Source organism: Acinonyx jubatus, chromosome C2 (assembly GCF_027475565.1).
Source record: "Acinonyx jubatus isolate Ajub_Pintada_27869175 chromosome C2, VMU_Ajub_asm_v1.0, whole genome shotgun sequence".
Lineage (NCBI taxonomy): Eukaryota > Metazoa > Chordata > Mammalia > Carnivora > Felidae > Acinonyx > Acinonyx jubatus.
Window position 1 is genome coordinate 11627917 of NC_069384.1, and position 18183 is coordinate 11646099.

Below are 18183 nucleotides of genomic sequence, written 5' to 3' on the forward strand. Positions count from 1 at the left end.
CAAGCTTGGGACCACATTTCTCCCATGACAGAATGAATAAGGACTGGCCACCCAGCCCAGAGGTAGCCAGCCATCCTTGGACTACTGAGCAGCTTTCAAGGTGATGTGGCCTAAGCTCTGCCTGCCCAGAGTGCACCTTACAGGAAGGATACCTGGAGGCCATGTTCAAATCTTCCCTTGGAGTTTAATCTCAACATCTAACGGCTAAAGAGTCCTTTTATACAGAAGTAAATCCTAGCCTTACGAAAAGAAAAAGAGTAGGGGGTTAAGAGGAGTGGCACCTTCACCAACAGATGCTAATCACTGCCTCTGGTGCAAGTAGGTTTCCCCAGGCCCAGGCAGCCAGCCAATGATGTCACCCTTACCGACTGCAGTCAGCAACGGCCATCAAACTGGAGGTTCAGCCTCCTCACTTCACACAGGTCCCTTTGCTGTAAAAACGATGCGTTTATCTTGGAGAGGTCACTCAACATTATTAAGTACCTATGACATATATGCCCAACATTGTCCTATGGAGTTTAGAGAAAGTTAAAAGATATAGAAGAAAATGTTATTGGTGGATAAAATCACAAACTAATAAAAGTAGTACCATGCTGATAGCACCAGCATGTAATCTAGAAAAACCAATGTAGGGGCACCTGGGTGGCTCAGTCCATTGAGCAGCTGACGCTTGGTTTCGTCTCAGGTCATGATCTCACAGTTCGTGGGATCGAGCCCCACATTGGGCTCTGTGCTGACAGCAAGGAGCCTGCTTCAGATCCTCAGTCTCCCTCTCTCTGCCCCTTCCCAGCTTGTGCTTGATCACTCTCAAAAATAAATGCTAAAAAAAAAAAAAATTTTAAGGAAAAATCAATGTAAGCTTATGACTTGAGAAATAAAATTTTTTAGCCCTTACTCTGATACTAATTTCAACTAAAAGGAGCATGAATTCCATGTAAGGTTATTGATTTCCTATTTTGGCAGAAGAATCAAATTGTGTCTGGTTGCCAGAAACCAGAAAGTATTTGAAAATAAGGAGGATTCTGAAAGAACAAGGGAGCCCGCTTAAAGGGTGTCCTATGGTCTTATTTGGGATAAGCTGAGTATTATTTGGACATGATGAGTACATAAGTAGCCATTAGTTTATAATGGTAGAGAAAAGGTCATTTAAGTTATGAAAAGTTCAGTGCAAAAGTGAAAACAGGTCAATATTTTATTGTAATAAATATGGACATTTGTATTATGGATGTCTCTTTCTATTTGTATACAGAGGAATAAAACATCAGCCCTCGGTCACACCTTGTGTTCAGGTAGCAAGATCAGGGGGATGGGCGGTGCCCAACTGTGAATCCATAATAGTCAAAGGATTTAAGTGTGTACTCCAAAACAAGTGTGCCAAAGGGTGTTCTAAAGGGTGTTAGAAGTTCTGAGAGAAATTTCATGGTCTCTAATTTTTTACTTTTTAACTACTATACAAACTTCTTAACTCAAGTACAACAGTATTTAATCACAACAAAGTTTAGTAACTGGTACAGCTGGTAGTTCTTTTTTTTTTTTTCTTTTCTTTTTAAATCACAGCTCCCTTGCCTATTCTCGCTCCTGCTGAGGGGATAGAACCAGAGCCAAAATCTTGCCCCAGGAGGATTTTTGTCAAGGACACTGCTGCCATGGTCCCACCAGGTTCCCCCGGGCCCCACTTCCAATGGGCACTCCCATCTGCTGTGCCCCCTACGACCAAAATGCACTCTGCCTGCCTGTGCCTCGGGGGTCACTCATCCAGGCTTAAAGTCCCAGGCAGGATCATCCAACTGGCCACAGTTAGGTGGCCCACCCTGCTCTCACAGTCAGGGGCCACGGAGAACTGGAATATGGCCTTGGGCTGTCAGAAAGTGTGAAACTGCCTCCCTCTCCCAGGGTGGAGGTCGCCCTGCACAGGGCGAAGGGATTCCCAAGCACAGCAGCCCCCACGGGACAAGGGTCCAGCTCCTCAGTTCACGTGACAGATGTGGCTGCAGGTATTTCAGGAAGATGAATAAAATCCCAGTTATTTTTAAGTTCATGTTACTGTTAACGCCAATGGTTCCCCTTGGCTTATCTCCCTGAGCTGCTTTTTACCAATGATCTCTGTAATACATAGATTTTGCCTCCTCCACTACGGTTTAAGAGATAGTCTCTGATAGCCATTCTTTCACAAGCCACTTCAGCCTTTATTTACAACACAAGGCCATTTTCCTTTATCCGGAACCAACTGTTAATATTTTTAAATTCATAAGTAGGAACAATCAGAATGTCCCATCAGCTAGTGAGTCAATAAAGAAAATGTGGTCTACCCATACAATGGGGTATTACCGTCATTAAAGGAAACAAAGAAGATACATACTACAACATGGATGAACCTTGAAATATGCTAAGTGAGGGCATCTGGGTGGCTGAGTCAGTTAAGCATCTGACCAGCTCAGGTCATGATCTCACGCTTTGTGGGTTGGAGCCCCGCGTCGGGCTCTGTGCTGACAGCTCAGAGCCTGGAGCCTGCTTTGGATTCTGTGTCTCCCTCTCTCTCTGCTCCTTCCCCGCTCGCACTCTGTCTCTCTCTCTCAAAAATAAATAAACATTAACAAATTTTTTTAAAGCATGCTAAATGAAAGAATCCAGTCACGTAAGACTACATTTGTAATTCTATTGACATGGAATGTCCAGAACAGGCAAATCCATACAGACACAGAATAGATTAGTAGTTGCCCATGGCTGTGGGGATAGATGTACTTTAAGGGTGATGTCTAAAGGGTACAAGGTTTCTGTTAGGTAATGAGAATGTTCTAGAATTGATTGTGGAGATGGCTGCATGACTCCATGGGCATATCTTAAGCCACTGAAATGTACAGTTTAAATGGGTGAATTGTGTGGCATATGAATTATATCCCCATAAAACAGTTTCTCAAAACAAAGATACAACTTATTAATTCAGTTTTGGAAATACACCAAGATTACATTTAATCTGATGTTATAAAATACATCACACATTTAAAATACTTCCCATTCAAAATATGAAGTCACTTCAATGAAATCAGATAAGACATCCATGCTTTGTGACAGATATAGTATTAAAGACTGTCTATCTGAACCACGATCCTAATCCTCAATCCCCCATCTGTTAACCTGGTAATTCTTGGGAGTATACTTACTACAAATGCTAACTCCTGAGCCCCACCTGTATTCTGAGCATTGCAATAAAGGCATAAAGATTTCAATATTCCCAATCGATTTCATTTTTTTAAAAAGGTTCAGGAACTGGGCACCTGGGTGGCTCGGTCAGTTAAGCATCCAACTTTGGCTCAGGTCATGATCTCCTGGTTTGTGAGCTGAAGCCCCGCATCGGGCTGTCTGCTCTCAGCAAAGAGCTCCACTTTGGATCGTCTGTCTCCCTGTCTCTCTGCTCCTTCCCCCACCTCTCTCTGTCTTTCTCAAAACTAAACATTTAAAAAAATTTTTTTAAAGTTTCATGAATTGAAGTATTTGTGGACACTCAGAGTCTAACTGTATTTTATTTTCTTTAAGTTTATTTATTTTGAGAGAGAGCGAGCGCACATGCGCGATAGCAAGGGAGGGGCAGAGAGAGAGGGAGGGAGAGAATCCCAAGCGGGCTCCGTGCTGTCAGCCCAGAGCTGTCTCAGGGTTTGATCCCACTAACTGTGAGATCGTGACCTTAGCCAAAATCAGAGTCAGACGCTTAACCGACTAAGCCACCCAGGCACCCCCAGACTGCATTTAAAATTTTTCTGTACTACTAAACTCCAAACATTTACAGGAAAAATTAGTTTTGTTATAGCAATATCACTCAATCCCTTGACTGCTTCAGTTAGATGCAAAAACAAAACAAGATCACTAAAATCATTTTATTTTTTAATTTTTTTACTGTTTATTTATTTTTGAAGGAGAGAGGGAGAGAGAGAGAGAGAGCGCGCGCGAGTCAGGGAAGGGCAGAGAGACACAGAATCTGAAGCAAGCTTCGGGATCCAGGCCCTGAGCTGTCAGCACAGAGCCTGACGCAGGGCTCTAACTCACGAACTGTGAGATTGTGACCTGAGCCAAAGTCATTTAATCCACTGAGCCACCCTGGCGCCCCTCCAAAAATTATTTTAAATTAAATATTCAGGTGACAAAGCTATTAAGTCCTCCTTCACTTTTGTTGAAAGCCAAGTATTGAAAACCTTCTAGTTTTATAAAGGATTTATTTTGCTTTCTTAGCATCCACAGCAAATCAGCCTTTTCTTTATTTTTTTTTTAATGTTTATTTTTGAGAGAGAGAGAGAGACAGAGCATGAGTGGGGGAGAGACAGAGAGAGGGGGAGATACAGAATTCGGAGCAGGATCCAGGCTCCAATCTGTCAGCACAGAGCCCGATGGGGGGCTTGAACCCACAAAGCCATGAGATTGTGACCTGAGCAGAAGTCGGATGCTTAACCAACTGAGCCACCCAGGCACCCCGGCCTTTTCCTTTTTTTCCCTCAAATCAGCCTTTTCAAGTGTGCCTTTGGTGCCCTGAGGGTGTTTACAGCACCCTAGTAAGATTCAGGACACCGGCAAGGTGTGCCTTTCTTTTACAAAATGAGGGACTATCCTTCAGAGGCCGGTGGGACTTCACACCTTAGTCATCAGCTTAGAGACCAAGCTTAGGCCTGCAACTGAGTGTGTAGACAATTTAGGGAATCAAAACACAGAACTCACAGAGCTCCGCAGCCCTAGCACCCTTAGCAATCAAGCGAGAGGTCCGCAAAGGAGCCTGAAAATGAACAAACAGTGCAGTTGGGGGCCCAGGAGAGAGGGACACCTCCAGCCTAGGAGAAGGGTGTCTCCAGGAGCAGGGATCGAGCTTCTGGCTCTTCTCTCTTAGAGGCCAAGCAGAGAGAAATAGCTACCACCACCCCATCACGCACCTTTCGGCAAGCCAGAGAGCCCAGCACCTTAAATCTGTTCCCTGGCACAGGAGGCTCTGGGGGCCCAAGTGTGCCCCGCCAAAATGCCAACATCCAAGGTGGGATGATAGCCCTGGGTGGAGGAGGTAAGGAAGAGGTCGCAGCGGCCCAAAGCTCAACCTGCAGGACACGGGCATCCAGCAACAGGGAACTGAGGGCACTTAAGCCTCTACTTGCTTTTAGAGTTTTCCATCTGGGAGGAAACAGTTTGGAGAACACAAATTCCTGGGGTCCACTGAACCAACGTATGAGGATCCTACAGGCCCGTATGTCAGTCAGCTTAGGCTGCTGTAACAAAATGCCACAGACTGGGTCTTTACTCTCTTGAGGTTCTGGAGGCTGGAAGTTCAAGATCAGGGTTTCTGAGGCCGCCTTCTCATTGTGTCCTCACATAGTCTTTCCTTTGCACACATGCATTCCCGGTGTCCCTTTATGTATCCAGATTTCCTCCTCTTACAAGGACAACAATCAGATTGCATTAGAGGGCACCCCCCAATGGCCCTATTTTAACTTAAAATCTAATAATGACTTAACAGAGTTCTGGCGCTACTAACTACATTTTGAAACAAATTCCTCCTGGAACTAAGATTGTTATCTTATTTTATTTTTTTACTTTATTTATTTTGAGAGACACAGAGACAGCATGAGCAGGGGAGGGGCAGAGAGAGAGAGGGAAAGAGAGAAAATCCCCAGCAGGCTCCCTGCTGCCAGCAGAGTCCATACTCAGGGCTCAAACCCACGAAACCGCGAGATCATGACTTAAGCCGAAACCGAGAGTCGGACACTTAACTGACTGAGCCACCCAGGTGCCCCTGAGATTGTTATTTTAGAAAGCTATACGCCAAGCCAACATGCAAATACTCTAGCACTTTCTTTCCCTTTTGTAGCACGTAATCATGTTTGCCCTCTGGATAGGGAGGGCTACAGAAAAAGTTCTGCACTAACTGTGCAGATTGAATCTGCAGATTTAGACCATCTGCAGATTTAGACTGGCAGAAAAATCTGCCACAAACCATGTGGCCTTGGGCATGTCACCGTTTTCTCTTTCAGAAGGCTAAGATTAGATTTCCATGGTCTCTTTTATTCCAACATCCTGCTCTTCCTTGTCTGAACTGTAATAGATCTAGGGAGAAATTAGTGGAAAGGAGAAAGGAGAGAAAGGATAGTCCACAGCAGGGCCCCTGAAATAGCACTATTGACATTCTGGGCCAGAGAATTCTTTGCCAGATAATCCTTGCCTTGTGAAATGTTGAGTAGCATCCGCGGCCTCCAACCACTAGGTGCCAGGAACAATTCCCAGTTGTGACAATCAAAAATGCCTCCACCTTTTTATATTTTCACTAGGGTTTCTGTTTCTCCACATCTTCACCATCACTTGTTATTTTCTGTTTTGTTTTGTCTGATAGCAGCCACCCTCGTGGATGTGTTATGCTGTCTCACTGTGGTTTTGATTTGCATTTCCCTAACGATCAGTGGCGTTGAGCTTCCCTGCATACAAGTGACCTGTTGGCCACTTGTACACCTTCTTTGGAGAAATGTCTATTCGAGTCATTTGCCTGTTTTTTAATCCGCTGATCTGTTAAAACTGTTTCTATAGGTTTATATAGTTGGAATCATAGGATATGTAACCTTTTCAGATTGGCTTTTGTCACTTAACAATGTGCATTTCAGGTTCTTCCACGTCTTTCCATGACCTGATTGCTCACTACTTTTTTTTTTTTTTAATTTATTTGAGAGAGACCAAAAGCATGTGCGCATGCGCACAAATGAGGGGCAGAGGGAGTGGGAGAGAATTCCAAGCAGGCTCCCCACCGTCAGCACAGACCCCACGGCAGGGTTCAATCCCACGGCCATGAGATCATGACCTGAGCTGAGATCAAGAGTCAGACACTCAACCGACTGAGCCACCCAGGCACCCCACAAATACATTCTTTTTAAAGAATTAAAAATGACTAACACTTATAGAACAGTTGCAAAAATACAAAAACCTTCCAAATAAACCTTACCCATTTTCTCCAACGAACATTTCAGTCCATGTGGCTTATTGTTTGCTCTCTTTCTCCCTTGCTCTGTGTTTATTTCTAAATCATTGGAGAGTAATTTGCAGACATCATATCCCTTTATCCATAAATATTTCAACATGTATTTCCTAAGAAGAAGGACAGAACCACTCACTCACTGTGGATATCCCCCACAACCTCGCTGTCAAGTAAGGAACAGAAATTATATGATTCTTCAATTTCATTTAATACAAGAAATGTTATTTATTTAATCAAGAATGAGTTTGGGTAACAAACTGGATTTACATGCTCATTTCTGAGAACAGCACGGACCAAATGAGCCAGCATCACCTCGCCAGAGCCTGAGATGCCTCTGGACAAGCCCTAAGATGAAAAGGTCACTCAGGGACATCCCAGAGAGTGAGCTTTTTGAATGGAAGCAGCCTTACATCCCATGACAAAGCTGTTTAGGAATCAGATTTGCTTTAAAACCTATTCTTTCTATGAAGCATCTTGAATGATTCTCTAGCAAATAGTGTTGTGTGACAGTTTTAATGTGTTTATTAGAGTTTTGTTGCTCAAATCTTTGACAACTGGTAAGCAGTGAAAGGAGGCAAACCCTCCACATACTGGTCTTTTTAACTTATCAAAACACCTAGACTGACTGTAGTGAACAATTCTGTATTGCATACCTGAAATTTGCTAGGGGAGTAGATCTCAAGTGTTTTCATCAAAAAAAAAGAAGGTAACTCTGTGAGGTGATGGATATGTTAATTAGCTTGATTAATGGGCTTGAGTGTGGTGATTATGTCACCATATATACCTATATCAAAGTATCAAATTGTACACCTTAAAAATATACAACTTTTCTCTGTCAATTCTACCTCAATAAAGCTGGAAACAAATTCCGAAGGGCGAGAAAAGCACACGGTAGCTCTGCTGTAAAGCAGTGATTTCACGAAACACACTGAGTAAATGCAAGACGGGTTAGAAACAATTCAAACGCTGGTTCCCAGACAGCAGGTGCGCATCTGTTTTCCCCACTCCTGGCCTGTGGTTGGCCGGAGGTATGCGCAATATTCAGAATTCCAAGGAACAGAGAGTGCTGTAGATCCGCACTAAATGCAGATAATTCAGGCTCAAGTAACAAGAAATCATCACATGAATTCCACACCAAAAATGAAAATCAGAAATCCCGGGTGGTGGAGGGCAGTTTACCATGAGCAAAGTGCCACAGCCCCCGCATGTGGCCCACACAGGAGACCCTGACAAGTGGTTTTCCTAGCTGGGAAGAGGAAAAAGGAGGAAATACCCAAAAGAATGTGAATCTTCTCTTTTCCACAGTACCTTTCCCTCACCGCATCCCCCTCCCAGACTGTAGAGTGTTGTCACATTACATAAGTTACCCCACTGCCTTCTTTCTTTAAAAGCTGACACTCTAGGGGCGCCTGGTGGCTCAGTCGATTAAGCATCTGACTCTTGATTTCAGCTCAGGTCATGATCTCATGGTTTGTGGGTTCGAGCCCCACATCAGGCTCTGTGCTGACAATGCAGAGCCTGATTGGGATTCTCTCTCTCTCTCTCTCTCTCTCTCCCTCTTTCTCTGGCCTTCCCCCACGAGCGCACGCACACAGGCATGCTTACCTTCTCTCAAAATAAATAAACTAAAAAAAAAAAAAAATCTGGCACTCTACATCAAACTCTTTCTTAATCAAATAGTTTAAAAGTGAATTAAGATGGCACCCCAGAAGGGTGCCTGGCTGCCCCGGTTGGTAGAGTATGCAACTCTTAATCTTGGGGTCATGAGTTCAAGCCCCACATTCAGTGCAGAACCTACTTAAATTAAAAAAAAAAAACAAAAAAACAAATGATGGCACCTGGAGAGGAAGGCATCTTCATGGTGGTTCTAGGAACTGTAGCTCCAGACGTTACCATCCGCAAACATCATTGGACCTGAGGTTTTAGGATGCAGACTGAACCATAAATCAATCTTGAGGGAAGTGTGATTTTTGGTTACTATGGCAACTTACTGGCAAGGCATCGACCTCTTTGCAGTTCTCATGGAACCAGCAAACAAAAGAGAAGGAAAAAAAAAACCCATCTGAGAGAACAGAGAGAAGAGGCCTCTGTTGTAGCGCCCCGCCTCCCACAGGAGCTCAGTGAATATTTAATAGAACTATAATGTAAGGAAATTTGGTTTTTAATAACTTTGAAAAATATCACTCTATTTTCTACCCACTTGGCAGTACAATTAATGATTAGGTTTTGGTGTGCCAACTAAATTCTTGCTGTCTGCTCTCTTCTGTATATGTAATTTTTTTTTTTAACATTTATTTATTTTTGAGAGACAGAGAAAACGGAGCGTGAGTGGGGGAGGGGCAGAGAGAGAGGACGACACAGATTCGGAAGCAGGCTCCAGGCTCTGAGCTGTCAGCACAGAGCCCAACGTGGGGCTCAAATCCACAAACCGGGAGATCATGACCTGAGCCAAAGTCGGACACTTCACCGACTGAGCCACCCAGGTGCCCGGGGACATTTGTTTTCAAAATGCTCAACTATATTGTGAAAGAATGTTCTAAAAAAGATGTTCTAAACGAGGAAATGCACAGACATCGAATCCAACATACATTCATTTAAAACCAGTCCTTTGGGCGCTTGGGTGGCTCAGTCGGTTGAGCATCTGACTTCGGCTCAGGTCATGATCTCACAATTCATGGGTTCAAGACCCACATCGGGCTTTGCCAGCAGCACAGAACCTGCTTCAGATTCTCTGACTCCCTCTCTCTCTCCCACTCCCCCACTCTCACGTGCTCTCTCTTAAAAGTAATCATTAAAAAAGATAATAATTACATAAATGAACAAATAAAACCGGTCTTTATGTAAGATTATACTACATCCTAGCTGACAAACATGAGATAATAATTGTATTTTGTGGAAAATGATAGAGGTTCAAGCATGTTGATTTTAATCATGATATAACCTGAAAATGGTTAACAACGTTATATGTGTTTTTAACAATGAACGTGTTTTTAAAAGTCTATAGTTTAGGGGCGCCTGCATGGCTCAGTCAGTTGAACATCCGACTTCAGCTCAGGTCATGACCTCATGACCTCATGGAACCATGACCTCATGGTTCGTGGGTTCGAGCTGTGCACTGGGCGGCTGTCAATGCAGAGCCTGCTTCAGATTCCCTGTCTCCCCTCTCTCTGCCCCTCCTTTGCACGTTCTCTTGCTCTCTGTCAAAAATAAACATTAAAAAATTATAAATAAATAAGTCTATAGTTTAATTAAGCAAGGTAACTCTCACAGTTCATGGGATCGAGCCCTGAGTCAGGCTCCATCTGCTGATGGCATGGAGCCTGCTTGGGATTCTCTCTATCCCCCTCTCTCTGCACCGCCCCCCTCCCCCCCCCCACTCATGCTGCTCTCTCTCTCTCTCTCTCTTTCTCTCTCTCTCTCCCTCAAACAAACTTAAAAAAAAATGCCAGTCAAGGGAGCCTTTCAGAAGAGCATGTGACTCTTGATCTCAGGGTTGTGAGTTCAAGCCCCACATTGGGTATAGAGAATATTTTTAAAAAATTAAATCTTTAAACAGCACCTAGCTGGTTCAGTCAGTAGAGCATGCAACTTTTGATCTCAGAAGTCATGAGTTTGAGCCCCATATTGGGGGTGGAGCCCACTAAAAAAAATAATAAGTAAAATAAAAGAAAATCTTAAAAAGAAAAAAAAAGCTAGTCAATTTGTGTGTTTGGATCAGATTCTGAATTTGATCTTTTGACCACACCTTATAATCGCTAGGAATACTGACTGCAGAGTAGGGAGCCATCTTTTTAACAGGAAAAGAACCATATTTTCAAATGGTTGACTCTTTCTGCCCATACCTAAACTGAACAAGAAAGCTCTGGTTTATTACTCATTTGACCTGCTGACTTCAAAGTGTATGTGTTGCTCTGAGGGACATCATGAGGGCAATTGCTGAAAGTGGAATAGTAACTACATTAAATATCATATCTATATTTAATCTGCCAAATTGATAACAGTGCTATGGTAACGTAAGGAAATGTCGTTTTGAGGAAATGAATGCTCAATACTTGGTCAAGTATTGAATTATATAATTTTCAAATGCTTTCAAATGATTTAGGAAAAAAAGTATATATTTGGAGAAAGAGAGAGAATGGTAAAGCAAATGTGGCAACTCTTTGTAGATGAACCAATACCAGAAAACTGCCTACCTCCACATTTCTTATACATGAGAAAAATAATTCCCCAGGTCAGTTAGCTAGTTTGCATTTTGCAGCTGCAAAGTGTTCCTAATGGATAACTCAGTCAACTCCAATTCACCTTCTACAAGCACAGAATCACACTATGAAACTGACCCTCTTGAAAGGCAGAAATGGACTTAAGGTTCTGGTAACTTACAAAAGTCACTTAACTATTTGATGCTAAAGTACAGTAACTTCTAAAATGCAAACATCAAAATGAGACTTGTGATAAGTGTTTTGAAAAATGCAAAGTACTCCACAAATGCGAGTAGTTTTTAAAGCTGTGTTTATGCTTTTTTCCCCTTTTATGCTGTTTAAGATGTTGCTAGAAAGTTAACACTTGTAGAAACAGGAACTTTAAAAAAAATTTTTTTTTAATGTTTACTCATTTTTGAGAGAGAGAGAGAGAGAAGACAAGAGTGCAAGCAGGGAAGGGCAGAGAGGGAGACAGAGATTCTGAAGGAGACTCCAGGCTCTGAGCTGTCAGCACAGAGCCTGATGCGGGTCTTGAACTCACAAACAGTGAGATCATGACCTGAGCCTAAGTCAGACGCTTCATGCACTGAGACACCCAGGCGCCCCAGGAACTCTTAAGAAAATTTTTTTAACGTTTATTTAGTTTTGAGAGACAGATCATGAGCGGGAGAGGGGCAGAGAGAGAGGGAGACAGAATCCGAAGCAGGCTCCAGGCTCTGAGCTGTCAGCACAGGGTCTAACACGGGGGGCTCGAACCCACGAACCGTGGCATCATGAACTAAGCCAAAGTCGGACGCTTAACTGACTGAGCCACCCAGGTGCCCCAATGCCCCAGGAACTCTTTATGTTCATTGTTTGCTTATATGGAAATCCCTCTGCAACAATATTTAAATATTTTTCAGTGCAACTACATGAAAGGTAGCAAATTATTATATTATCTATAATTCAAAAGCTTACAGATGCTAGTACCTATTTCTGCTCCTTTTAGGAGACATAGTCGTAATAAAATACATTGCTTAATTTGCCAGGCATTGTGCCAAGTGACTTGCATACATTGTGTAATTCTCACAAACATTCAGTGAGTTTGATGCAATTATTACTTCATCATATGTAAAATGAGGAAAACAGCTGCACTTATCTCAGGGCTGCTGTAAGGATTCAAAGAGACCATACATAGGGGGCACCTGGTTGGCTCAGTCAGTACAGCAGGTGACTCTTACTCTCTGGGTCATGAGTTCAAGCCCCATGTTTGGGTGCAGAGACTACTTAAATGAATAAACAAGAACTTTAAAGAAAAAAAGAGAGAGAGACTATACATAAAGCACTTAGCACAGTAGGTGGCAAAAAGGAAGTGCTAAACATACGTTTACCATTTATTGGTACCTTTATTTTACTAGTAAACAGACACAGAGAAAAGCAAGTGGAAGAAAAAGGATTTTCAATCCAGGTCTGACTCTCCAATTTTCTGCCTTTTTCTATTTATTTGGTTTTTTTTAATTACCTCCCCATTCAAGAGGGGGAGCAGGAAATCCTCATGACAGTGGATGAGCTTAAAAGCCAGGAGACCCCTGTTTTGAATTCGCCCTGGACTGTCCTCACCCCTCATCCCCTACCTACCAATACCTGGCTAAGCGAGCTCCTCAGGAGGGACTTGCTGAATTAACGACTAGGTTTGGTTTCTGTTGTTGTTGTTGTTTATTTACTTTTGAGAGAGAGGGGGAGGGAGAGAGCGCAAGCACAAGGGGGAGGGGCAGAGAGAGAGGGAGACACAATGTTCCAAGCAGGCTCCAGGCTCCCAGCTGTCAGCCCAGAGTCCGCCGCACGGCTCGAACCCACGAACCGAGAGATCATGACCTGAGCCAAAGTCCTAGGCTTAATCGACTGAGCCACCCAGTCGCCCCAAAGACTAGGTTTCCAGCCTGGGTTAGCTACATCTTTCTGGGCTGGGTACAACTTTCACGACTCGGCGCTGGTGCCCCATCTGCAGACCCAGAAGAGGCTGTTCAGGTCCTGAACAGGGAAACGACTACGTCTTCCCTCCTCAAACGCAAACTACCAAGGGCTGTCGCCCCGGAACCACTGCGCCTTCAAGAGTCCCAACCCCCACTCACCACTCCGCTCTCCACAGTTCAGGCCACCGCCACATTCTCGCTGCCCCCGCGCGGCGGAGGACGGCGCGCGCCGCACTTCGCGGCGAACTACACCTCCCACAATCCCAGTCGGCTGGACCACCTCCCGCTGGAGGTGGGCGCGGAGGCGGAGCGGATCACCCGGGGGCGGGGCGGAGCCTTCCGAAACGTCCTGCCTGTGTCCTACAGGGTACAGTTCATTTTAGGAGAGATTCCTGGGTTCCCTGTTAAAGTAGGACTTCTGTCCCCATTAGGTACGACTCTGCCCTCCGTCCCCTCTGTGGTCCCCTCAGTGTAAGCCGGCAGATGGTCTAGTCCAGGGCCGCCCGTGGACCGCAGCGAGACCCGAGACCGAAAGGCAGGCCGCGCACGCATGCGCAGAGGCGCAGCATGGGGGCGGGAGCCGCTAAGCCCCTTCCCCGCCGCTGTGAAGGTGAGTAGGGGGCGGGGCGGGGCGTGTTCCGCGTCAAGACTGACCACTGCCCAGCAATGGCCACGGTTGGATCGGCCGCTACCATCTCGACCAACTCTCCGAGCCGTTGACCCCAACTGTCCAGAAAATTGGGGTCCCTAGAAGCTCAGTTGTAGCGTTTGTACATCAATATCCCACTTCCAATTCAACCACTTCCAGCATTTCGTTGCTATTGTCTAGGTAAAAGTTTTTTTCTGCTAGACCATGCGTGTGAAAAATAGCAGCTAACATGTCAGGAGGGCCCACCTTTCGTCTTGGTTTTCTAGCATGTAGCAAACAGCTCCTTCTTGATAAGGTATAGAGCTTAAAGGCTTTTGGACGCTTGATTCTATTCAATTGTGTGTCAGATGAGGTACATGCTTTGCCATGCTGTTTCATGTGTGTACGTCTTCTGAGAAGACTCCTTGAGATGATGAAAACAGTGATACCCTAAAGACATAGTGGAGGTGACGAAGTTTATAATCTGCCAGGAATACAGAGAATTAAGCAAGCCTCTTATTGTGCCCTAACCCTACCCATTTTCCTTACGCCTTGCTGTGTGACTTGGTTATGTTGCTTAACCTTCTGGGCCTACCTTTTCCCATAAAATGAGGAGATTGGATTAGATCTCTTAAGAACTTGCCAGCTCTGAAATTCTGCTATTAGTTAGTGAGTAGAATCCAGATGATATCACAATATGGTAATGCTAAACATCCTCCACTTCCATTTCTCTGCTAACGCAAGAGAAACCTAGCAGGTGTAAGAATGTGGCAGTGGCATTAGAAAGAACTGCCCTTCATGGTACCTGTAATTTCTTCCTGATTGCTGAAAATATGAGATTTGCTGATAATACAACTTTCTTCACTCCTTTTTGTCTGTTTGTAGATCATTGCTAGGAGGAACTCTGGGTACAATTATGAACACAGTGTGTGTAATAATGGCTCACATCTTAAGATCTCATCTGATAAATGCTTCAATGGTACCGAATCGAATGAAAATGCCTCCATATCTTGGTGTCATTAGAAACAGAATGATGTCAACTCAGAAATCCAAAAAGAAGATGAGAGACTATTACAGGTTGCTGAATCTGGATGAAGGATGCTCTGCAGATGATGTCAGGGAAGCTTTTCATAAGCTTGCCAAGCAATACCACCCAGACGGTGGTTCTAGTACAGCGGATTCAGCAACATTCATACAGATCGAAGAAGCTTATAGGAAGGTGCTTTCCCACGTGGTAGCACAAGCAAATGCCGGACAGAATAAAGTTGAAGAAGCAGAGGAAGAGGAAGAAAAGTTCAAATATAAAACACCCCAACACCGACATTATTTAAGTTTTGAAGGTATTGGTTTCGGAAGTCCCAGTCAACGAGAGAAGCAATATAGGCAATTTAGAGCAGACCGTGCAACTGAACAAGTGATGGAATATCAGAAGCAGAAATTACAAAGCCAGTATTTCATTGATAGCGTAATTGTTAAAGATGTAAGACAGAGTAAAGAACAAAAGATAACTCAGGCTATTGAGCGTTTAGTAGAGGATCTCATTCAGGAATCAATGGCAAAAGGAGACTTTGACAATCTCAGTGGGAAGGGAAAACCTCTAAAAAAATTTTCTGGCTGTTCATATATTGATCCCATGACTCACAACCTGAACAGAATATTGATAGATAATGGATACCAACCAGAATGGATCCTCATGCAAAAGGAAATAAAGGATACTATCGATCAACTCAGAGAGGCAATTTTAGTGTCAAGGAAAAAACTTGGGAATCCAATGACACCAACTGAACAGAAACAGTGGAACCAAGTTTGTGAGCAGTTTCACGAAAACATCAGGAAACTGAACAAGCGAATTAATGATTTTAATTTAATTGTTCCCCTCTTGAGCAGGCAAAAAGTCCATTTTGATGCACAGAAAGAAATTGCCAGAGCCCAGGAAATATATGAAGCCCTTATAAAAACAAAAGAAGTCACAGATAAAAACCCAAACAACACTGATCAGGGAGAAGGGGAGAAAATACCTGGAGTCAAGACAGGCTTTTTTAACTGGATGAATGTGTGGAAATTTATTAAAATCTGACCATTTAAATATCCATAATACTACCCCAAATCATTTTCAGTTGTACTGATGTCATACATAGGGGATGAGATTTATTGCTACAACACAAGAGTTTGAGAAATGTATGCCTCTGCACTTTTCACAAAACTAATCACATCTCTAGTGATGTATAAGTGAGAAAGCTGTAAGAAACTGAGAGAAGTGTTCAACCAGCTTTGCTCTGAGGATATTGCAAGAAAAGAACTCCTAAGAAAACAGTTTAATCCATTTCAGAGTTTAAATGTCAGTCATAGGTGACACGAATTAGGACAAGGACTCAGACTGGGAATCATAAAGCATAGTCCAAAAGTCTTAGTGCACTTTTAAGCTCTAGTAACTTAAAGACCGTTGCTGTTGCTATCTTCACAGCTACTTAAACAACAATGAAAAAAAACCCTAAGAAGTATTATAAAAAGTCACAAGACTATGGAAGTATGGAATGTAGGCAAGCAAACCTCCAAATGATGAATGTTCTTTGCAAGCTTGCTGCATTTAGACCTTGTGGTTATTAAAGTTTAAAACTGTTCTAAGACTTTTGGGATACTCTTGATGGAAATGTTATGATCAGGAAATTAGCCCAAAGGAGTTACTGTACTCTCCCTTTTTTATAAAGACCTTCCTTGTGGGTATTGAATAACACACACACACACACACACACACACACACACACACACACACACTATCTGGGTTGTGCTTTTTCCTTCCCAACTTCGTTATCTTGGCTATAGAGAAATCCATCAGCCAAGATAGTTGATATAGCTGTTCTAGAAATAAACTCCAGTGGCCACTTTAAAGAGTTTGGGTGTATTTTCTATCCTTTTGGAAATTAAAAAAAAAAAAAGTCCTTGGGCTCAATGGAAACTTAAGATTTCACTCTGGCTTCATCTCTAATCAGAGATTGAAATGTTAGGTTTACATAGATCTATCTGAAGCCGGTCTTTGTCATGTATCAGATTCCCCAGAGGCTTTTTCCATATGAGAATCTCAATTTAGGGATCCAATTTCCTGTCTTAGGAACCCTTTCACACACAAAAAGATGTCTGGATTTTGTGCCAGTTTGCACTTTTGACGAATGACAAAGAGATTAACATTCGTGAGATTGTGTTTTGTCCACTTTCAGAAAATCTGCCGTTTTTAGATTTGTGTAATTGCTTTAGCCACAGAACTGGGCAACTAGAAGGATACAGAGGGTGGTCAAACTGAGCAGATCTTTTTCCTTATTTAGAGTGTTGTATTATGGATGTTGTTCAAAAATGGCACCTGCCACTCTGATCTTGAAAGAACAAGTTTTTTTTTTTTAATTTTTTTTATGTTTATTCATTTTTGAAAGACAGAGAGAGACAGAGCACAAGCAGGGGTGGGGTGGAGAGAGAGGGGGACACAGAATCCGAAGCAGGTTCCAGACTCTGAGCTGTCAGCACAGAGCCTGACGCGGGGCTCGAACTCACAAACTGTGAGATCATGACCTGAGCTGAAGCCAGACGCTCAACCAACTGGGCCACCCAGGCGCCCCAAGAACAAGTTATTTTGTAAAGTATGTGATAGTTAAGTCAAACTATATCTTCAAAAGGAAATTTCAGGACTTTCTGCTTACATGATGGGGTAATTAATTGGTATAATATTTGATTATTAAATGAGTTATGTGGCTTCTACAATGATGCCATTACTCTAAACAAAACTGTGAAAAGTGTGAAATAAAGCTACATAATAAGAACTATGGTTATAAAACATTTTAGAAGGCTTTGGTTCTGTGAATTTCGTTAATGGGAATTAGATGTATGATACCTAGTTGAATTGTAGCAACCTATATAAAGGAAACCATTTTCAATATTGGATCACGGATGGTAAAGTTACTGGAAAACTCTAGTAAATCCTCAATTTCAGCACAGGACACTTTATAAATATTGTCTCTATTAGTAAGATTAATAAAGTTAATTTTAATGATTATCCAATGGTTCATTGTTATATAAACAATTAATAATAACCATAATTTTGGCTGAGTACCTGAATTAATATTTTTAAAACTTAAAAAAAAAATTTGTTTAATGTTTTATTATTTTTGAGGGAGAGATAAACAGCGGATGAGCGGGGGAGGAGCAGAGAGAGAGGGAGACACAGAATCCGAAGCAGGCTCCAGGCTCTGAGCTGTCAACACAGATCCCGACATGGGGCTCAAACTCATGAACCATGAGATCATGACCTGAGCCGAGGCTGAACACTTAGCCGATGGAAACACCCAGGCGCCCCTATTTTTTAACTTTTTTGATTGATGATATAAAAACTGTGACAGAAGGTCACCTGTGTGGCTCAATCAGTTG

General features: G+C 43.0%; 1 protein-coding gene across 2 annotated transcripts; it reads left to right on the forward strand.

Annotated features, from left to right (window-relative positions):
* The first annotated feature begins 13437 nt into the window (after positions 1-13437).
* On the forward strand, positions 13438-16659 carry DNAJC28 (DnaJ heat shock protein family (Hsp40) member C28). 2 transcript variants are annotated; one of them, XM_015062576.3, is made up of 2 exons: positions 13438-13752; positions 14656-16659. In XM_015062576.3, the coding sequence occupies exon 2, from the start codon at positions 14687-14689 to the stop codon at positions 15845-15847; it is 1161 nt and encodes a 386-aa protein (XP_014918062.1). In that variant the 5' UTR covers positions 13438-13752; positions 14656-14686; the 3' UTR covers positions 15848-16659. The 2 variants fall into 2 exon arrangements, with proteins under 2 accessions (XP_014918062.1, XP_053076576.1); XM_053220601.1 differs by lacking the exon at positions 13438-13752 and adding an exon at positions 13779-13971.
* The last annotated feature ends 1524 nt before the right edge of the window (positions 16660-18183 follow it).

What these genes read in the sequence shown, in the direction of transcription:
- DNAJC28 (XM_015062576.3), top strand. Translation starts at nt 14,687, where the DNA reads ATGAACACAGTGTGTGTAATAATGGCTCACATCTTAAGATCTCATCTG.